The sequence below is a fragment of the Atractosteus spatula genome, chromosome 26, assembly GCF_055471065.1.
Source record: "Atractosteus spatula isolate fAtrSpa1 chromosome 26, fAtrSpa1.hap1, whole genome shotgun sequence".
NCBI classification, from domain to species: domain Eukaryota; kingdom Metazoa; phylum Chordata; class Actinopteri; order Semionotiformes; family Lepisosteidae; genus Atractosteus; species Atractosteus spatula.
In genome coordinates this window covers 9235317-9258027 of record NC_142731.1, presented here as the reverse complement: position 1 = coordinate 9258027, position 22711 = coordinate 9235317, and the positions used below count along the sequence as shown (strand labels likewise).

At 49.0% G+C, this 22711-nt stretch overlaps 1 protein-coding gene across 7 annotated transcripts in view; it reads right to left on the bottom strand.

Moving 5' to 3' along the window:
* Positions 1-412: 412 nt before the first annotated feature.
* Positions 413-22711, bottom strand: part of cdk5rap3 (CDK5 regulatory subunit associated protein 3) — a 35775-nt gene continuing 13476 nt past the window's right edge. The window contains exons 1-15 of one of the 7 annotated variants that reach the window (XM_088905930.1): positions 10576-10708; positions 10051-10096; positions 9120-9251; positions 8363-8463; positions 7595-7643; positions 6242-6420; positions 5544-5680; positions 5311-5455; positions 5121-5216; positions 4574-4655; positions 3469-3557; positions 2588-2793; positions 1511-1722; positions 1116-1224; positions 413-643 (exon numbers count right to left, since the gene is read on the bottom strand). In XM_088905930.1, coding sequence (XP_088762056.1) covers positions 1118-1224; positions 1511-1722; positions 2588-2793; positions 3469-3557; positions 4574-4655; positions 5121-5216; positions 5311-5455; positions 5544-5680; positions 6242-6420; positions 7595-7643; positions 8363-8463; positions 9120-9251; positions 10051-10096; positions 10576-10581 — 1587 coding nt within the window. In that variant the 5' untranslated portion in view covers positions 10582-10708 and the 3' untranslated portion in view covers positions 413-643; positions 1116-1117. Of the gene's footprint in view, positions 644-1083; positions 1225-1328; positions 1723-2587; positions 2794-3468; positions 3558-4573; positions 4656-5120; positions 5217-5310; positions 5456-5543; positions 5681-6241; positions 6421-7594; positions 7644-8362; positions 8464-9119; positions 9252-10050; positions 10097-10575; positions 10709-14488; positions 15496-22711 lie in introns of those variants that run through there. The other 6 variants (XM_088905935.1, XM_088905932.1, XM_088905936.1 and 3 more) reach the window with 6 other exon arrangements.

Below are 22711 nucleotides of genomic sequence, written 5' to 3'. Positions count from 1 at the left end.
TGTGCAAGGGTGACAGAGATGTCAATAAACGCAGCAGAGGCAAGACCAACGGATAATAATACTTTAACAGTATTTACCGCACTTTACGACTGCGGAGGCACTAATAGAAAAAGATGTCTCTCAGTCCCTGGGCGGCGTGTAAGCAGAAGGGAGCAGAACTGCAGGCCAATAAAATCAAGGCGCGAGGCTGAACGGGGGTTTCGGTTTAAAAGAGGCTCTGCTGATCTAGCCGCCAGAGCTCTGGAATGACTGTCAAGGAGCTGGGAGCTAAACATTAAGAGATTGGATTTATGCAAATGGCCAAGCTCCGGCTGTGTGGAGATGGGATTCGCGCCGGCGCTCCTAATGAAATGGCGCCCGCTGTATTAATCGGAGCAGCTCTGCGGGCCAGCTGGCAGCTGGATGGCACTGCGAGTGTGTGTGTGTGTTTTTTTTTTCCCCCCTCTGCGTGCCAGCAGCCCGGAGGCACCACGCCAGGCCGGAGACTTGAACCCAGCCGAAACGGATTCCTGGAGTCGGGGAAAGACGGACTCCCGTCCCGTTCGGACCCGCGCGCCCTTGACGCTTCTCGCCGATGGCGGGGGAGGGCTCGGCAGCCCACGGAGAGGCCCGAGCTGCACCTCAAGGACACAAGCGCCAGGCCCTGCAAACACACAACAGCTCTGACAGCGGCGCCTTCACTGACCCGGAGCCTGATGGGTTTAGGAGGGAAAGGAGAATGCCACAGGCCTGGCAGGGTGGAGGAGAGACACTGGAGGGACCCGGCTCGTGGTCAGAAGGGCAGATTCATGGTGTAATTACTCCTGGTCCCTGTGCGCTACCAGCTTTTGTGTTTTTTCAATTGTTTTTTAACTTCATTTAACCAATTTTTAGCCACCTGAGCTCCATGCAAAGACACGACTTGACTAAATTATTCAAGAGAGCGGGTTTAATTTGCAGCAGCAGTGCCTGGAGACACCAGTAAAAACAATGCATTAATTTTCATTTTACCGCTGGCTACAGCACAGGCTCTTTGCAGTGTGTGTTTTAGTTGGGGGGGGGGGGGGGGGGGGAATGCTGATTAACAACAATATCGCACAGAACCTTTTCATCAAAACACAATATACTTTATTTACTGTCAAGAGAGGGGGCTGGTGGTCTTCTGCACGGGACGGACTCTCACACGGTGACTCCCATCATGTTTACAGGCCTGTCGTTGTATCGCTTGGAGATGTCGGCTTCGATCTGGAAAAAGAAAAGGAGCTGCTGGGATTCTTTATTACTAACTGCCCACACACACACACACACACCAAGGAAGCCAAAACATGCCTTTTCAACATTAAACATACCTGTTCGGGTAAATAAAAACTCAGGTGGCTTTTCTTATATTAAGAAGTAACTGAAACCGTTGTTAAAGAAGCAGATGGCTCAGCTGGAGGCGAGGCCCTGGGTTTGCGGGTTCACGCCCTACGCTGTGCCTCTCCTGTGTCGGGTAAAGCTAACTCAGAAGCCCGGAGAGTCCTGTAAATACCACGAGCAGGGCAAGGAAGGAGGGGTGGGAGCCACGGTACCAGCCTCTGCAGCTCGCGGGTCCTCTGGGCCAGGAGGTCGATCTTGGGCTCCAGCCTGGCCTGCTCCGCCAGGGCCTCCTCCCGCTGCTCTTCCTGCAGCCGCTGCTTCGCTGCCAGGATCTCCGCCTGCTTCAGCTTCTGCCGCAGGAGCTCGGTCACGCGCTCCACGTATCTGCCGCGCACGCACACACAGAGACATGAGATAAGATAAGATCTCCTTGCATTAGGAATTCGTCTTGTCGCAGACCCCAGCTTGCTCTCCATGAGACACACAGAAAGGGAAAGAAGCTGGGGGTCAGAGCGCAGGGTCAGCCATTTATACAGCACCCCTGGAGCAGATGGGGTTAAGGGCCTTGCTCAGAGGCCCAATGGAGTAGGATTCCTCTGCCGGCCGCGGGATTTGAACCGGCAACCTCCCAGCCACAGGAGCAGATCCTGAGCCACAGAGCCACCGCTCCGCCCCGCACGCGCTCCGCCACCAGCTCCCCCTGCTGTCCCGAGCTCCGCCAGGCCCCGTACCCCTTCGGTCTGTCCTTCTCGTGCCACAGGTACCACAGCCGTGCTGATTCCTGAAAGCGAAGGTCTTTCACAGGCCGGCTACTGAGGCACTGGGCCAGAGCTTTTAACACTATCACCAGACAGACACCGCTAAGGAAAAAAACCAACATGTTTTCTCTATACCGGCTTCGTTTCAAGCAACAGTGAGACCAGATCATTCTCTAATTTAACTCTTGATCACTAAGATCACATGTTGCATTTTTACCATGTCAAATCTGCACCATTGTTTACCAAGTACACTAGATGGTCATTTGCTCAAGGGATTTGAGATTGAAATTCACACACAGGGTTACTAATACTTACAATATGTCTGAAGGTCTGTTTATCAGTCAGTCAGGCTGATCGAATTCAGAAACTACGCCTTTTCTACCCCCTGCTGTAGCAAAAGCTGTCCTTTTGCATAAAGGAGTGGTGTTGGGTAAAAGTGCTGTCTGACCTATGACCCCACCACACCCTGGCTGCCCTCCAGGGCCCCTCACCTTGGCGACGCCTGGATGGTGAAGAGGTGCTGCATGCGCAGGTTGGTCAGCTGCTCCAGCATGGAGCGCACCTGGCTCAGCATGGCCTGGACTTTGTCCCGGGTCTGGGCCTGGATGACAGGGGGTGCCTGCTGGAACTGGCTCATGGCCAGGACGTCCCCTTCCTCACTCATCTCGGTCAGCCTCTGCACCAGGAAGAGCTCCAGCTGCATGGGGAGAAGGGCTCCTTTAGCAACGCGGTGACCACGAAGCACACGGCCTCCCTCCTGCTTCTGCACAAGCACAAGCCTGCTGGAGCCTCCGTGCTCTGCACTTACAGCATGCACGTTTGTATTTGCGAGCCCAAGCTGTTGGTAATTATTCCATTAAGCATATTTCTACCAGATGTGACGCACAGATGTTGTAAACAGTCTCACTTCTTAATTCCAGCTAACACTGTTTCTTAACGCTCAAAAACACAGGATTCGTGAGGCCATTTAGCAAAAACACACAATCCTCCTTTTGAATTTCCCGTATGAAACCCACTCTCAGTCCTCAGTTCAAGCAAATGGATGATTTCCAGGAACGATGACTGGGGTTTTTAAAATGAATGATTTCATGTGTTTTGCTGGCTTCTATGCCACTGGCATAGTGCGAATAGGGCCATCTCATTCAGCGCTTCTCTAAAAATCAGGACACAATGCAAAATGCAAATGAAACAATGATTTGAATCTCAGATGACTGTTCATGTATTTTACAAATAACTGTCTAATACGGGTCTTAGATTTATACTAAATACAGGGAAATATGTTGCATAATGACTTAACTGGAGTAAGTATTAATACAGTATTATTCGTATTGCTGTGTTTTGGGGTCCACACTGAGAAGGGGAGTCACTGTACCTCCATGAGCTCGTTGATGAACTGGCTCCGGGTTTGGGGGTTCTCCAAGAGAGTGAGAGCGTCCTCCCCCCTGGCAACTCCATCAGGACCTGGGAACACCCCACCCCGAAAAATACACACACACCGAGGATGAATGCCATTGGTGTGACAGAGGATCCAGACCTGCGAAAAACCCCAAACACGCACACGCGCGCACACACACGCGCGCACACACACGCGCGCACACACACCCTGGGCAGAGGCACAAACCTGCAGACACACGGAGCAGCCATTTCCTATGGCGCTGGGACAAACCAGAGGCCAGGCTGTTTGATACTGATTAATTAATTTCACTTAGCCGTAATGACAAATTCATTTCAATTCTAACAGCCCGCTGCTGGGAGACCCAGGCCTGCTCTGCACCAGGAGCGAAGGGAGTTTTGCAAGATGTCTACTGTGCTGGGGGCAGTGCAGACAGGGGGGAGATACAATATCCTCTTGCTGATTAACTGAGTGCTCTGTGTGCTCATGCATTCTTCACTGAGCTGTACAATTTAGAGGAGACAGCATAAGGGTCTCTGCATCCACAGGGATTCAGCTTTCCTTTTTGCAATGGCATCTCGCAGCTCTCTGCTGAAACTCAGGCCAAATCTTGCAATGCACCAGTCTGTAAGCCAACCAGAAGTGTCTGTCTAAAATCTCTACATGAGACTTTTAACAGCCAGGCCAAAAACCAGGTTGGCCTAATTGCTGAAAAGTTCCAGTTGGCAGCACTGCAGATACCAGCAGGGCTCCTGAATACAAACTTGGAGGGCACAGCGCCAGGCTGGCACACATCCCACTTCAGCTCCCAAGCACAAGGGCAACTGACTGCTGGGCAGAATAAGCAATGCACTGCCACCTGGTGGAGGATGTCAGTACTCCAGCTCCAAAACAAAATGAGAGATGCTGCCCCCTTCTGGGACAAATAAATATAACCCATTTTAAAACAGGTTTCGAGTTTCTCAGCAGAAATCTGAAAATGTCCTATACAAATATGCCATTTGAAAATTTTGAAATATGATTCAAAACCCCTGCTACCAGGCAGATAAAGATCAAAATGTCTCCTTCAAAGCAGGGGTCTTACAGTCAGTGCCCATTTCCAAGACTTCAATCTCTACTGGACTGGCCGTCTCCTCTCCCCAGTCTATTCCACCAGAGTCAGCCTCCTACAGACAGAGAGGAAGAAGCAGTAAGGCAGTGTGAAAACAGAGGGTTACTAATGTGAAAGAAAGAGAAAAGGCAACGCAGGAACATAAGAACACAGTTTCTTCCCGAGAAGAGAAGACATTCAGCCCATCTAGGTGGTCTGACTGCTCGTAGCTAACCGATCTGAAAATCTCACCCTGCCTTTCTTTGAAAGAAGCCAGGGTATCGGCTTTGACAAAGGGCTGGGGTAGCTTGTTCCAGACTCCCACAACCCTCTGTGTAAAGCCCCCGAATGTTACGCTGCTTCAGGCCCAGCAGTGCGAGTGCAAGACAGAGGGTGACGGAGTGAGACAGAACAAGGGCGAGGGGGGGAGAAGCTGTCACTCCCTCCCCTGTGTCCGCTAGTCCTGTTTTTCACAGAAATCACCCCAGGCGTCTCCCACCCGTCCGGCACGGCTGGCCCAGGCCAGGAGGACACAACTCACATCTGCGCTGGGCTCCAGGCTGATGCCCCAGTCCACTCCGTCCTCCACTGTGATCCCCAAGTCAGCTCCTGCGCCACCCAGGTCACCCCAGTCGATCTGGAACACACACAACAGCACTGCTGCAGATGCTTCTGGGTGCCGCGCCCTCAAACGGAGTCTGAAAGACTGGCGCCCCCCCCTACGTTCTTACCGTTTCCTCGCTGACGGTGTCGGAGGGGGCATCTTCTACTGGGGCTCTCTCCACGACTGTGGGGGTGACCCCTGTCCTCCACTCGTACGCCGTGACGTTCCCCCGCTTCTGGGCGAATGTGAGCATGGGGAGGAGGGGGCCTGACCTGCCGGGGGCAGAGGGAGGGGGCGGTGAACGGGGGAAGGACAGGCGGGGCAGGGAGGGGGTCGCCGTGCGGCTCCAGCCAGGCTCACCAGTCACAGACGAAGCGTGTGAAGGCGCCATACAGCTGGATGGGCTCCTCCAGGCAGGCCGCCTCCTGGCCCAGCCGCCCCAGGACCGAGGGCAGATCCTTCACCAGCGCCTGCAGCTCCCTCTTCACATCGTGTCCCTGAGGACAGTGCAGGCAGCACGCAGTCAGTCCACACTGTCAACACGCTGTCTGCATGCTGTCAGTACACAGTCAGTCCACACCGGCCGCAAGCGGTCCGCACTTTAACGATTTAACAATTTTGGGTGGTGCGGTGGCTCTGTGGCTAAGGATCTGCCTGTGGCTGCAAGGTTGCCGGTTCGAATCCCGTGGCTGGCAGAGGAATCCTACTCCGTTGGACCCCTGAAAAAAGGCCCTTAACCCCAACTGCTCCATGGGTGCTGTACAATGGCTGACCCTGCGCTTTGACCCCAAGCTTCTCTCCCTGTCTGTGTGTCTCATGGAGAGCAAGCTGGGGTCTGCGACAAGACGAATTCCTAATGCAAGAAAATTGTATATGGCCAATGAAGTGATCTTCTCTCTCAACTAACTGTACCTCTCACTGATTACTAAGTGTAAGTGCACACTTTGATTCTCGTGCACCCTGATATACATCCACGTTACACAGCATCCCTTCACACGCACGATGCCTGCTGACCTGCTGCTACAGAAACCGTGCTCGAGGTGCGGCCGCGGCCTCACCGTGATGCCGTACTGTCTGCAAGCGCAGTAGTAGCGCTCCCTGAGGTCGGCTGCCCCGCTCTGACACTCCAGCTCCTTGCGGCTGAGCTCCTGCTGCAGCTGCTTGGCTTTGGCCAGCTGCCTCCTGAGCGCCGGCCCCTCGTAGGTCACGTTGCGCACCAGGAGGCTGGCCAGCTCCGCTGGCACCGGCGGGGAGAGAGAGGACGGTGGTCAGTGCGGCACGGCATGGCTCCTGCCCTCGGCGCCGGAACCCAGACCCAGCTCCAGGCAGGCAGGGGGCAGTACAGTAAACCCTGCTTTAACAGCCTTTGCATTTACTGGGCAAAATCAGAAATAGCGGACTTTCCTCACCGTAAAGGGGAAATGCACACATAATACAGCAAGGTAAGAACAAATACTACATAGGTTTTAAATTAAGGAATATCAACGATACCCTATCAGTCGATAGCTTACGATGGGTGTTGTCTGTGTTTCCTTTGATTTAGAGAATTTTATACACTATATTTATGACACAAAATAAACAGTTTGTATATTTATGATAAAAAAGCACAGGAAAATGTTTATTGTTCCAAAAATAAGTCAAAAGATCCAGAAAGCTTACGCATAGTACTTTATACATATTGTTCTTATGTAATCGGGTGTTTTGGGGGTGAAAAAAAACATCAGTCATGATTTAAGACGCGCCCTAGTAGTCCGTTAAGCTACGGGTTTACTGTATAGGACTACAGTGATGATATGACCAGCGGTTTGCATGGAATCTTTGATCATGGTAAAAAATATTACCCGCAGTGCTAGTTAACAATAAGGACCGAAATAAGATGAAAACTGGGTTCAATATTACAATCAGTCCAAGCCACAGCAGGTTGGCACTGAAGGAGTTCAACTGGGACTTGTGCACACAGTCAATGTTGCAGACCTGCACAGTACATACAGTAGCAACTTGTAGCAGCAAGAAATTTCAGAGTGAACGGACAGACTACAAACAGCCGAGGTCTTGGAAAGTGGCAGGCTGCTGTTTCTCTATGTATTTGGTCTGATTTTCATGCGGCCCAGAAACAGCATTTTCAAAAAAGGCATTCATTCAGAAACTCTATAAATATCAGCTCATGGCTGCTGTGATGATTCCCAGCTGATGAAGTAAAGAGCTCAGTGCTTTGCAGAGTGACTGAACAGATAAGCAGTAACTGCTACCGTGTTCTGCACCCCTTGCATACCGCCCAGAGGTGATTCTAAGTCTCTTCTAATAAAGGCTTCTGCCAAACAAATAAATGTATTTGTAAGGTAAACTGCCCCTTGCCAGGCTGCTCTGGAAACCTCACACCAGTACACTCCACACAATCGCATCGGCCTTACCTAAATAGGCATTATCCTTTTCATAAAGAGACAGGATCTCCTGCCAGTCCTACAGCAGACAAAGAGAAAATAATTATTATTATAATAATAATAATAATAATAATTGCTTACACTTATATAGCGCTTTTCTGGACACTCCACTCAAAGCGCTTTACAGATAATGGGGATCCCCTCCACCACCCCCAGTGTGCAGCCCCCCTCGGATGATGCGACAGCAGCCATACTGCGCCAGAACGCTCCCCACACACCAGCTCTCAGTGGGGAGAAGAGCAGAGTAATAAAGCCAATTCATAGATGGGGATTATTAGGAGGCCATGATTGGTAAGGGCCAATGGAAAATTTGGCCAGGACACTGGGGTTACACCCCTACTCTTTTCGAGAAACGCTCTGGGATTTTTAATGACCACAGAGAGTCAGGACCTCAGTTTTACGTCTCATCCGGAGGATGGCGCTTATTTACAGTATAGTGTCCCCGTCACTATACTGGGGCATTAGGACCCACCTGGACCACGGGGTGAGCGCCCCCTGCTGGCCCCAATAACACCTCTTCCAGCAGCAGCCTTAGTTTTTTTCCCAGGAGGTCTCCCATGCAGGTACTGGCCAGGCTCACACCTGCTGAGCTCCAGTGGGTTGCCAGTTGTGAGTTGCAGAAAAGAATTTGCCCGGCATGCACCCAGAGCATGTGGCTCCTGTTAGCCAACAGAAAGCAGGGAAATCCTGTGCCGTGTTACAAAAGCCCATTCCACCAGGACAAGCTCTCTTCCTCACCTTCATCCTCTGAGACGAGTATCTCCCAAATATGTTCTTTGAAGATGCCTCTGTGCCCTTCAGGATCTCCACTATTCTCTGGCAGTGGAAATAGTGGATGTCTGGAACCAGAAGGAGAAAAGACATCATGGGTGACTCTCTGGCCAAGTAACGGTTCTGCGACCTGACATAGTGGTTTGGGCACGGGCCAGCTGTGGAAACTAGAGACACAAAGTCTCTCCATCGCAGGGAGGTTCTGACAGCACTGTGAGCCCCGAGACGTCCCAGGGACGCCCCCTGCACTGCCACAGGCTGTCACCCATGACAAAGGAAGGGGAGGGGGGGTCAGAGGAGCGTGCCCACACTGCCTCAATCCCCACATGAGCGGCTGCCAGGTGAGTTACAGAGAGCAGAGCCACACAAACTGGGTGGCCGCACAAGAAAAATAATAATAATAATAAGAGATGTTATGAATTTGGAAAACAAATTTCAGCAAAGCCAAAATAAATACAAAAAAGTCTATGGAACATAGCATAGGGAAAGATACAGTAAACCTAATAATTAATTAATAATAACCCACACAAGCTATACATTAAATCAGAATAGTATTTTCCTTTTCTGTACAGTATTATTCTGTTCTCCAACAGGACAATACGAAGTGACAGATTTAAATATGTAGGTACTGTGCACATAAGCAATAGCTGCTGGCGGATATATGTGTCAATTTCCCTTGTTCATGGTGCTCGAAGTCTGGGAGGGCACACAGGCCGTCACTCACAGGACCCGGACAGCAGCTGCCGCAGCTCCTCGCTCTCCGGCATGTCCTGCACAGCGGTGGTTATCTTCTCCCGGATGCTCTGCACTGCGGCCTGCCACTTCAGACTGCAGTGCCGCCGGTCCACCAGCCAGTCTGCCGGGACACACACACACAGTGGCTGAAGACAGGCCTTGAGCTTAGGCCTTGCCCACCCTCCTCGACCCTCGCCCGCCCTCCTCCAACCTTTCCCTCCCTCCTCGACCCTCGCCCGCCCTCCTCCAACCTCTCCCGCCCTCCTCAACCCTCGCCCGCCCTCCTCCAACCTCTCCCTCCCTCCTCGACCCTCGCCCGCCCTCCCTCCTCCAACCTCTCTCACCCTCCTCCAACCACACCCGCCCTCCTCCAACCTCTCTCGCCCTCCTCAACCGTCGCCCACCCTCCTCCAACCTCGCCCGCCCTCCTCAAGCCTCGTCCACCCTCCTTGACCCTCGTGTACCCTCCTCGGACTCCGTCTGCCCTCCCCAAACATCACCATCCCATCAGGATGGTAAACCTGTATAGTTCTTTCATATTACACGTTATAATTAGAGAGACAGAAATAAAACTCCCTTTGTATAGCTCCCAAAACCATTTCAGGCTCATAAATACCAGTTGTTAAATGTTTTATCCCTATGACCTTATTTCAAATAAAACGGGCAAACAGAGACATTTATAAAACAATATGTCTGTTTCCTTATTACAATCTGTACAGGAGCCTGAAGGTTGTACTGATAAAAGCACTGGCAAGTGGGTAATGTGTCTCCCAAACACTGCTGATGTACACCCTAGTTCTACAGTTTATCTTCTGTTTCTGAAAGATATGAACTTGCCCAGTCAGAATCCAAGAGAACTCTCACAGCCAACACATCACTAACAAGAGCCTGGACTGTTCGGGAGCTGCAGAAATAATTACCTAGGAGCTTGCTGGTCTGGATGTCAATAGGAAGCTTCTGATAGTCCTGTAAAAAACATTAAAAACTTACTTTCCGAAGTTAAAAAAAGGCCTTAAAACACAGTCTGGACATCAGTATCCTTGCGTGTCAGTTATATTCACACAAGGACCATAACGTCCAGTAACAGACAAAGGTTTACGACTCTTCTGTGTTAATAAACGACAGCAGATATGTTGAAATCAAGCTCAACAACAGTGTAATGATTACAACTTGACCACATGAAGTTTCATTATTGTAAAAGGCCCGTGCGGATTTGAGTTAACAACTATAATCCCTGACCCAGCAGGTTATTAAAAAAGTGTTGTTCTCAGCTCCTCGTTACATTTTTATCGCTTTCAGTTAAAAAAACATCAGCTTTAAAGACAATTTCATAACAGATAACTGTATTGCTTAAATTCTTAATTAATGTATAAATATGCCTCGCGTATCTATATTATTTCGTTTCTGACGAATTAACAATTACAGATCCAAAACTCTTAGCATACCTCCATTGTCCTTTATGTAGCTTCTTTTTTAAATTAAAATCAGCATTTGAACTGGTTATTTCTTTTCAAGCTGACAGGCAGACTCCCAGAACAGCCATGTATTTACACCGACATTGACACGTCACCCCATGTGGAACTATAGACCAATCAGAGCGCTGGAGCGACCCTTCCTAACCAATGAGAGAAGATTCCGCCCCTGAACTTCCGTCGAGGAGTAGCCAATCAAATAGCCCATGGTCTAAAACGGACATGGAAACCAACCAATGATTTTGTAGAATGAACAAATTCTGATTTGTGATTCGCCAATTATCTCTTACGTAAACATATTAACACCTCCCCGGGGCTGCGAAAGAAGCCGCCTTACTGTACACACAGTGTAGGATCAGTGCTGGTGATGGCTTATAGCTACAGGAGTAATTTCGATATTTATCCAATAGGTGGCAGTGCATTCCATTAAACTCTGTTGTAAATTCAGTATATTGTCCAGGTTTTGTACCACTAGAGGGAACCATCACCGTCGTGGTCAAAAGGATATGAATGAAATAGCAATATCTCGTAAAAAGAAGACACCAGCTGCTGAGACTAGGCTGCTTTTCCTTATTTTTACCTTATGTTATCACTTTTATTTGAAATTTAATTTTAATTTGATTATTTCTGTAACGCATACGGCCGCCGTTGCAGGTTGCTTTGTTTAAATGATTTTTTATTAAACGTATAAAGAATGTACAAATACAACTACAACCAGAGGATCAGAAACAGGTACAAGAGAAAAAAACACAAACAGAAAACAATATTTAACCGCCAGAGGTAATGAAGTAGATTATGTGATCAAATTGTATTTTTTTACATATATCATATTTTTTCCTTGCTTTATTATTTCTCATTTTTTTAATAGAATTTAAATAGTTTCAACTCCACCTCAAAAGTACAAAAAAGGGGAGTATTATTAGACCATTTTGATTTATGAATGTGAAATTTACCCAGAATGGCTAATAAATTTACTATAAATAAATGCTCTTTTTCCAAATTTTACAATATTTGTACAATACAGCAGTACAATAAAATATCAATATTCTTAAATCTAAAAAACACCTTTAACTGCCTGCAAACCCATTACAGGTTGTGCGAGCCGGCTTCCCAGCGCGGTGACGTCACTGCCCTTCCCTGTGAATAGCACGGACCACAGCTGTCGGGCTGATGGGAGATTTATTCCCCTTTGGCTCAACCGGCTGGGTCCCTGTTGAGTGATGCCAGAGGCCCTGGGTTCGAGTTGGGGGGCCGACCTGAGGCTGCAGTGGCGAGGGCGCATACCCACGTGAACCTGAGAGCGCTATATTTCACTATTATTATGTTATTCAATTGTTTAATGTAAAATAAACCCCTCGTTAAAAACGAACTGTCAGACAGCTCCTCAGTGTTCACTTGAAGCGTTGTGAACTTTTAGTGGGGTAAATCTGTGTGGTATCTTTCCAAGACCCTAGCAAAGTTCACAGTTGGGGGTGGGGTGAATCCTCTTTCTTGAGAACGATTGTCACATTAAAAGTGACAACAAATACATGTGTTAAACACATTTGACACACTGAATGGCCTCGTCTTCGGTGTTATGTTGGGTAACCGTGGGGCTGGAACTCTGAGCCGAACTTCTTCCGCATACAGCCTGCACGGTGTCCTGTGAGCTTTTCCCAGGCTCTATCGACCCACAGCTCATGCTGATAGCAGCGGTGGGCACAGACAACGTGCAGCAAAACACTGAGGGCTGAAGGACGTGGCAAGGCAGGGGAGAACCGAGGTGAAGCGCTGAAGAAAACAGAGCTAGAGCTCCACAGCACGTGGGAGGAAAGGAAAGCTATATGGAAGTGCATTTAAAACCAAGATGTGCTTTACACAAAGGGTCGTGGGAGTGTGGAACAAGCTACCGGTTCCATACTGTTGAATCCAACACCCTGGCTTCCCAGGAGAAATCCTGGGATCAAGTGAGCTACAAGGAACCAATCGTGCTAGAAGGACAGAACTGCCCTCTGTTGTCTGTGATCTTTCCTATTGTTTTTATGTTCCGGATCCAGAGGGAACAGGATAAGGAATACTAGGAAGGGCGATAAAAGGTGAGCAATGCAGTAGCACGGGACACAATGTGAATCAGATTTTGTGCCTGAAAGGGGACGTGATCGGACAAAACAAAAGGCAGATCCTCCCTGTGTCATGTGTAAACACACCGCAGCCCTGTATCAGACAGCACATAGAACTGAGCCCCACCCAGGGTTTCGAGTGAGCCCAGAAAAAGCAGGTGCTTTAACACAGGTGTCCGTTTGCTTTATCCGTGCGTATCACTGTAGCAGGGGTCCGAAACACCGGTCCTCCAGGGTCACGATCAGGCTAGTTCTCTGGGTCTCAGTAGATTGCCACGAGCTTCAAACCTGTTGCAGAAGGGTTCTATTAGTCCAAAGCAATGGCCTGTACTGCTCGCATCCTCGCAAAACAACACGCTGTGTTGTGATCCTGCCGATATCGGATATTGCCTTTGGTCAACTTGGAGTTTCGTTCCCACTCCTTGCAAACAGGCGTGTTGCCTTTCACTTGTTTTTTTTTTTTTAGCCCCGGTCTCTGTTGCACAAAAGGAAATATTGGTTTTACAGGTTTTTTTATGTGCAGTATTTACAGTACGCCTTATCTCCCGTGTCCGCTCTCCCTGTAAGGACTTTGATTAGACTGCATGGCGGGCAGGTACAGCTCTTTATAAGTGGTGCTCCTCTGGCGCCGTTTGCTTTGCAAGCCTCTGCATACCCGCCCCCCCCCCCGACAACAGAATCCAGAACGGTATCACTGTGTAAACTGGGCTGGGCCCAGCCTGGAGGCCTTTGGGGCTCGGAAACGCAAGGGTCCAGCTCAAAACATGGGGAAATAAAATGGAAATCGACCCCCCCCCCCCCCCCCCACACATACACACACACACACAAAAATGCCCATAGCAGTTTTTCACAGAGGAAATGTCATTTTTAAAGATGAGTGCTAGTCTGGGAAATCAGTTGTGACCTGCGGTTCCATTCTGTGCCGAAGTAAAGTTATGACATCTAATCTTTACTGTGACATCGATTTTTTTGTTCATTTGAAGTGATATTACAAAGGGGTCACCAGGGGTACTAATATATAAGATTTCTGCTGCTGCACAATATGATCATGATAACAGTAACCCCTGCACACAAAGAAGCAGCCCAGTCACCAGGCTTGTGTCATTAACCACTCTTCCAGGCTTAATGTGCTAGAACACTGCTGGACATCGTCTCCCCCAGCACTAGGACTCCCGAAACCAAGGCAATATTTCCATTATCTCATCATCTCTATCCTGTTTAGGGCCTGTTGTCCATTCACCTTTCTTTCAACAGGCCCACCTTAATGGCTTTGAAGTCTTAACGTTGGTGACCACTGCCTTAGAGTACAGCAGCAGTGTGCCAGCAGGGATGTGAACCTGCAATCCTCTAGTTACAAGCCCAGAACCTTTAAGTGTGCCCGCACACTGCTGTGCCCTGAACCTGCTCCAATTCCACGTGTGCATTACTGAGCGGACTGGTCCCAATGTGCTGCTCATCAGGGAGAGCATCCGCTGAGGATAGGAAAATCAGAACAGTGCTCTGCGCCCCCTTTTCTCCATGAAATGATCATTCCCCAAGTGGTGCACCCCTCTCCCTTCAAAAGCTGCACCACCATAGTGAAAAAGCCCAGATCACAGTAAAATTACAATAAGGCAAAGCAGAAGCCCCAGCACATTTCCTTTCTGGGTCATCCAGAGTCTTTCTTTGCTCAAAATGCTTGCAGTTACAGGCAAGGCAGCTGCAGGGTGCAGGATGTTCATAAGGGGGCAGATCACTACAGCAGTGTGTGTTAGTGAAGAGGGGGACAAACGGGATTATTTACTTACTCCTGGTCTCTCAGCTCCCCACGGGTTTCAGGCAAAACACGAGTACCCCACCCCACGTCTGTGTGGACCAGCACTGCCTGAATCACGCAGCAGTCCAGCTCTGGTCCAGCAGTCTCAGCTCTGGACTGCCAGGGAGCAGGGAAACCCGTTTTCTAGTTACTTTCTTTGGAGGCCTCCTGCATTCGTTGGAAAAACAGCAGAACAAAAAGGCTGAAGTTGCCAAGGCGTTAATTCCACAGCACAGAATGTGTCATTTTTCTTTCTAAAAACTCTCAGTGCTAAAGATCGTTGACAGGCGACCTGTTCTCTGCCTGTCCCACTGGCTCAAGAGCAGAGCAGGGGGCATTTCCACCAGACACCCACAGCCACACCTCCGTAATGAGTGTGAAGAGCAGAGGGATCCTGGGATATGTGAGATATTGGCAATATACTCAGCGCTGTCCCAGAGATTAACCAAGAGGGTCTGGAGAAAGCCGTGGATTAGCAGGACTCAGAGTGCAAGAGAAAAGGGTTAAATTAAGTACAATAATTAGTTCAAAGAGATGAAGTATGAATACCGATTAAGAGGCGGGAGACATCTTTGGTCTTCAGGCAGAGGAAATTGCACGTTGTCTCGATCCAGCTGCTGACTATCCTGCAAGATGTCCACAAAAGTCAATGTAAGTGACTCCCTCCAGCCAAGACAATCAGGTGAGGCATCAGAGAGCCTCTGTGGAAATTATGGGATGCCGTCCGGAGCCCACGTCCAAGGTTGGCAAAGATGCAGGGCTGGTGTCAGGATTCCGTGTGTGTGCAAGATCCCTCAGGATGAGAGGAGATTCTGGGCTGTGGTGATAATCCAGGCAGCAGGCTCAGCGGCCTCCTCTCATTCGTGACCTTTCTTACTGTTCCCTTGTTCTGAATTAATAGCTCAGCCAGATTAAAATCCCAAAGGGCCTCTGGCCCAAGGACCCTGGAGCACAACACCCCTGGATCAGCCGACTTGTAACCCAGCTCCCATGAAAAGGTCAGATGCATCTGCACGGATTTGCATGTGCAGAGCAGGTCACAAGCACCTTATATGGCAAATCTCTCCCTGCCTCCCAGGCCCTATCAATTAGATTCAAATTATGGAAATTTCCCTTTTGTGAAAAACCCCAACGCCTGCAGCCCGTCATTAGCAGAGGGAAACGATTTGTCCGCTGTGAAACCGAGAACTTTAGCGAAAGTCATTAGATAGACCTTTAACTTTCTGGAGGCCGTGAGTCAGTTACAAATTGAATAGGTGCCTTGGAGACAGAGGGTTGCCTTCAGTCTGGGCATTAACATTCCAGGCACCATTTGTGTCGGATTCCATCGTGGTAAACGTCTGTGCGCTGGAAAAGTTGTCTGATGCATTTCGGGTTCAGGAGCAAATGCAGCTGCTGGCTCATGGTCTGAGACTGTGGTGGTGCCGGAGCTGAGATTGTTGAAAACAGAGAAATGTCTCATATCTGCATCAGCTATCTGCTTCTACAAAACGTTTTCCCTCTCAGCGACAGATGAATGGAAAGACAGCGCGCACAATAATATAATAGTCTGTACATTCAAACAGTATTATAATGTAGCGATAAGAAATGACATGGATGTAATGCAACTTTCCATTGGAGCTTTTATTGTGGTTATCAGAAAAAAAAAGTATTTTTTTCAAGTTATGTTTGGAACGAGAGTCCCCAGTCCTTGGGAAAACAGAACAGCCTGCAGCATACAGAGAAGAACCTGTGAGCTTGTAAAGAGATTGTACCCATCGGCATGTTTCTGTGTTCAGTCTTGTCCGCTGGGTGAGAGGCTGAATGAGAAGCAGCTCTGGAGCATCGTCTGTCCCTGCCACAGCGCACCTCCGAGTCTCTGCACGTCGCTCTCAATAAAAACAGCCCTGCGGGGACTGGCTAAACGATCACTGTTGCTCTGTTCTATGGCACGGTCTTCCCCAGCGGCAACACCCTTGACAATAAACCTAAAGCCCGGTGACTCCTGCCTTTCTTCCTTTTACGATGTTTGAAAAATAGGATACCCTCTTCGCTCACTTGACACCGCCTGCAAAACAAAATGGCTGAACTGAATTTCCGAAAGGAAGACCGGATTCCATGGAGGCGAGTTCCAGTTTGCGGCGCCGAGTGGAGGCCCAGACTGCTGTTGTTCCCTGCTGCTCAGGGAACTCAGATGTCCCAGCTTGTCCCATCTTGTCCTATCTTGTCCTATGACATGGCCAGCAGCCATATCACCCTGCAACTCACAACTGGCAGCCCACTGAAGCTCAGCCGGTGTGAGCCTGGTCAGTACCTGGATGGGAGACCTCCTGGGAAAAAAGGTTGCTGCTGGAAGAGGTGTTAGTGGGGCCAGCAGGGGGTGCTCACCCTGCGGTCCATGTGGGTCCTAATGCCCCCAGTATAGTGACGGGGACACTATACTGTAAACAGGCACCGTCCTTCGGATGAGATGTAAAACTGAGGTCCTGACTCTCTGTGGGATTAAAAAAAATCCCAGGGTGGTTCTCTAAAAGAGTAGGGGTGTAACCCCTGTGTCCTGGCCAAATTTCCCCCTGGCCTTTACCAATCATGGCCTCCTAATAATCCCCATCTCTGAACTGGCTTCATTACTCTGCTCTCCTCCCCACTGAGAGCTGATGTATGGTGAGTGTTCTGGTGCAGTATGGCCAGGTGGGGCTGCACATTGGTGGTGGTGGTGGAGGGGATCCCCATTACCTATAAAGTGCTTTGAGTGGAGTGTCCAGAAAAGCGCTTTATAAGTGTAAGCAAGTATTATTATTATTTTTAGCACCCTGACGCCTCGGGCTTAATTGCTTAGTAAACAGTGGCTCTGATGCAAGGCTCTCCTTTGTGGGAAAGGAAGCCTGCTCTGTTGGCAGAGTGGCGCGAAGCTGCACAGCAGCCAGCCAGCACTGGGGGGGGGGGGGAGAGAGCTCATGAGAGAACAATGGGGACAGGAGAACAATGACAGGAGAGGCTGGCGCAGGGTGTCTCTCTGACGGGTCTCACCCTTTCACAGCACGCGTGCGGGGCGACGAGCTCACAGATCCTCCAGAACATTCAGATCCGCCTCCATTCCTGCAGCCCGGGCTCTCTGGGCGTTTTCATCCTGGTGGAGCCCTGGACGGCTGCACTGGATCAGGGACCAGCCGCTACCAGCAGGGTCTTCACAGCCAGGGGATGCCCATAGGAAATGGAACAGGCTCTGTTGTGCACAGGACCCTTGAACAGATGCCAGTTCAACGCGCAACTAAAGGCTCTGCTGACAGCCACCCAGACCTGCTGAGCCCCATCACGGTGTCTGGAGTGGCAGCTGGTTGGACAGGCAGTGTCCTCATATTCCCCCGTGGGCCTCTCTCACCACATTCCTGGCCGTGCCCTGGCCATTGTCACTCTGCGCTCGGGGCCGAATCCGGACACGCCCTCCTCCTCGCCGCTCCCTGCCTCCAAGCCCTGTCTTTCTCTCTCTCTTTTTTGCGCCGTCTCTGATTTCTCACTTAGTGCTCAGGGCGGGACTTCCTTTCTTTTTAGCCCATCCGTCACCATCCTTCTGTACCCGTGATTGGCTGGAGTCTCGTGGCCCTGCCCACCGACAGTCAGTCGCTGGTTTGTCTTTTGGAAGGACTTCAATATAGAACACCCCATCCATTTGTTTTTTTAAACAACCGCTTCTTCCAATTCAGGGTCTTGGAAGCTGGAGCCTGTCCGGGCAAGCAACAGGCACAAGGCAGGATTCACCCTGGATGGGATGGCAGCCCACTGCAGGGCAGAAACACAGACAAACACAGACGTGCACACACTCACACCAGGGCCAGTTTTCCCAGATGCCCATTATCCTAGAGGAAACCCATGTGAACATGAGGAGAACATGCAAACTCCCCACAGACAGCACCCCAGGAGCTGAACCCAGTGCCCCAGTGCTGCCAGGCAGCAAATGCTAACCACCGTGCCTTGCAGAAAAATCTTAAACTACAATTTCCTCTTCCAGAACTGGAAGCTGTGTTGGCCTCTCTTATAAGTCACTAACCTACAGATATTCAGCTGTTATCTTCTTATTACATTTACTGATGACTAGGAGCAGCTGAGTGCTGTTTGCAAAAGGATGATTAGGGCACAGGTATGAAGACAGAGATGTGCAAACAGCCTCTGTGTCTTAACTGTAGAAAAAATATTTAGTTACAGTATGTAGTAAAGATAAAATTCCCTCTTAAACATTTTTTTCTTTCATCACACCTGTCAATATCCAGACCAGTATTAAACACTACTTCTCGGTTATTAATACAAAGCAAGGGGCGAAGCAGTCTCTCACTCCTCCCCCTGTGTGCTGTGGGGGTGCTGGGGTGTCACTGAGCTGGGTCTGCACTTTGCTTGCTGGATGAAGTTGGTCCCCTCCTGCACATGATCCTTCGGGATGGAAAGTGCTGTAGTGCAAAAGGATGTTGTTATTATTAATATCCATCCATTTTCTTCAATTAATTTCAGGGTCGCAGGGGAGCCACAGCCTATCCCGGCAATTATTATTAATAATGCTAATATTAATCATTAATAAATGCATACGCATGAAAGCACTGTACAAATATTCTATCTCTGCAGCCCCGTGTGAGCCAGACAGTGTGCTGGTTTTTAATTCCACCAGGGCTCTTAATTGCTCAGTGAAACCAATTAATCAATTATAGAATTCTGAGGATATCCTGGCCCGCTCACACCCTCACAGCTCCTTATCAATTGTGAATCAGTGTTGGGGGGGAATCGAGGTCACACCTGGCGATTGACACAGCCCAGGCTCAAAGTGATACCATCTGGAAAAGAATGAATTCGCATTCTGAGATCCTGTCTCACCTGAGAGTTAGATTCTTATCTAAAGTGTATTCATTCAGGCGTTCCCTGGTTTCGATCGCCGGGACTGACACACTTTTTTCATTGTGGCTGAGCTCTTCTCCCACTTGGTTTGAATGTGTGCGTGTTTCAGAGGTGGGAGATTTGAAGGTAGTGCAGGGCAACAGCCAAAAAGCCTCTTCCTACACGTTTTGGAGCTGGAAACAGTGAACAGACTTCAGATTAAACCTGTTATTAGGTCTGCAATTATGTAACTGACTGCTTATGGGAAACAGAAATCACATGTATGGGGATTCCCAGCACCAGGATTAGAAAAACCCCAGTATTAACTGGTTTCCCTAGTCAGTAGGGATCTGTCAAATCTGTTGGATTGTGATCTGATTTGAAGAATGTTGTTGTGAACAACAAGGGTTTGCAATGACAGACTACAGCAATGATTGCACAAAGGCAAACACGCGCAGGAATATGCAGGCACACACACTGGATGGTGGGTCTCTTCCTCCCTTTTCCACTTCTGCAGGCAGGGCTTCTGGGCAGTTATCTTGTCCTCAGCTCGTTTGTGGTACAAAATCACAGCCAACAGGCACGGGCAGCCAGTTCCAGGAAAGACAAAGATCTCTTTCTGCAGAATACGGCTCCTGTCGTCCGTGACTCACTCGGAAGACTGGAGACTGAAAAAAAAACTCTCCTGTTGTCATGTTGCAAAGGCAACGTTTTGAAAAGAAAGTGCAATCTGCCATTCAGTTTCCCGGTGATCCGTCCAGGACAGAGGACAGAGGAGGAGCAGTTAGGTTCTCAGAATTCAAGGTGTGTTCCCTGTTCAACTCCCCCCCAACAGTGTGCAGTGGCTCTTTTCCAGTGAGGTGTGTTGGGTGGAGCACTGGCTCAGCTGTTTACACAATCTGAACCACTGCGATCAGGCACAGAGAATAACGAGCTGATACAGGTGTCCTGTAGTCACTGTGGGTATGGGCATTGGACACCCTGGCAGTTACCTTTCAAATTTATTAAGCCCTACTACTTTCCCCTATTCTACATCATCCAAGTGTACAGTAATATACATGTTCTAGATGAAAATTGAATATCTGTAGGTAGGATCCATGATTTTCCTTTTTTTCCTCGGTGCAAGGACATGTAGGACAAGAGAGCCTAAATGTAGTAACAGACTTGAAAGCAGCCTCACTGAAGTGTGCAGACTGATCCTACACATGAAAATTGTCATAGCAGAGAGTGCCTTGTTCCTGTCCTTCGACCATGCAATAGAACATCTGCCCTGTTTCGGTGTTCATTTCTTTCAGGCGGCCACCAAAACTGGACATGCCTTTGGTCACCACCATACAACAAAAGGCAATAAGATTTCCATGGTTCTCTAACTCACTTGAATTTTTTTTCCCCCCTCCACAAGGTGTTATGACAGGCGTAACTGGCGTAAGCTGTGCCCCTCCCACCTTATCCACCCCACCCAGTTCCAGGTTTTGTTGTACATTTGCAGAGCTCCCAGACTCTGTGGCTCTCCTTTGCCTTTGTCATTTTCTCTGAGCAAATGACTAATGTCTTTCTCGCAGCTCAGAGCAATTACAGTACACCCTAGAGCGGCAACGTTTTGCAGTTCGTTTCAGAAGAATTACGCTGTGATCCTTGAGACAAGTCTCACTCTTTCTCAAGTCTCAAGTGCCACAGCAAAGTCAGGCATAGATATCAGAACAGAGAAAGTTTACAAGCGAGAGGAGGGCCCTACAGCTTAGCTGATTAGGGGTCTAAGTAGCTAGTAGCCAAGGTGATGGCTTTTGCAACATGCCTGGGTAGCTTGTCACATGAGTCAGAAGGCCTCCAGTGGAAACTGTCAGCACCTTCAGGTTCCTCAGCCTCCAGATCACTGAGAGGCTGAGCTGGTCAGAGAACACTGCCGGCATCCTCACTGAAGCCCACCAGCGCCTTCACTTCCTGAGACAGTTAAGGAAGTGGGGGATGAGCAAGACAACACTCACCCATCTTTACTGTAGTACGATTGAGAGTGTCCTGACCGCTGGTATTACAGTGTGGTACAGTGGAGCCACAGTACAGGACAGAAAAGCCATACAGAGGGCTGTGAGGTCCGCGCAGAAAATCACTGGGACCAAGCTACCCTCCATCCACCTGATATATCTCGACCGCTGCCACAACCGGGCTCAAGCTATACTTCGGGACCCAATTCACCTTGGCCACGATCTGCTTTCACCCCTGGGTTCTGGCAGGAGGTATCACAGTATCAGAACACTGACCAATAGATTCAAAAACAGTTTCTTCCCCCAAGCAGCCCGCATCATAAACAGCTCAAATTAGCACATGCACATACTAGCACCTGCACTTTAGGGTACTGCACTGTTTGCACTATGTCCTGTCTCGGCTGTATGCTAACGTAATTAGTCTAAAATTTATTGTCCATGTCTGTTTGTCATTTGTGCCTATTTTGTAGGCTGGGGACAGCTGAACGAGTAAGCGTTCCAATACACTTGTTGTATGTGGCACATAAAGAAATCTTGAATCTTGAGGAAGTGTCACACTAACATTCCAAAGCAAGTCACTAAAAAAAGCCGTATTTCTCAGTGCTAGTACACGGCCACAACCGTGGAGCGCTTTGGTTAAAAGAGTCAGCCCAATGAATTATTAATAACTCTTTTTTTCCCTTTTTCTCACTCCGGCTAATATTCTTTTTTCGTTTGCTTAATGGCATCCTCGACAGTCGCCTGCCCCTTCGCTGGCTTTCCAGGTGGCGACGGTAACGATAGCAAGCAAAGCTGGCATCACCTGAAACTGCTGGCTCCCGTTACCCAGGTTAATATTTAACAGCCGTTCGCTTGGATACAGGGCAGAGCCCAAGAAAACAAAACCCTACCCTCGCTGTCCACTCAGCACACAGCTGGCTCGGGAAGGCACTGGAGGATGTGATAACCACAAGCAGTTGGCACCCTGCTGGGCCATGTGCTTTGAAGAATTATCTTTGACAAATAACTCAAGTTTAGCAAATTACATTTATTACACTAAACATGAGAACAGCCCTACGTTAGGTGTGGTGTGCTGAATAATAAGAAGGGCTGTTACATCCATATTGAAGAATACTCAGGATCATCTGAGCCTTCCACCACATGAATGAAGGCTTTTCAAACTCAAAAGCTGGCTGACGCACTGGAAAGCACCTGCATTTCGACTTTGCTTTCATTTTTATTTCACCTTCATTTAATCTCTGCAACCCCGTGAAGCAAATGCTACTTATAAATACAGGCAGTCTTATTCTTCTTTTTTTTTTCATGGATTGCATAATTCTTAACTCGAGTGAAAGTGACTCGGGTGGCCTCTGGCTCCATTTACTGGAAAACCAGGATTAGAGAACTTAATTATG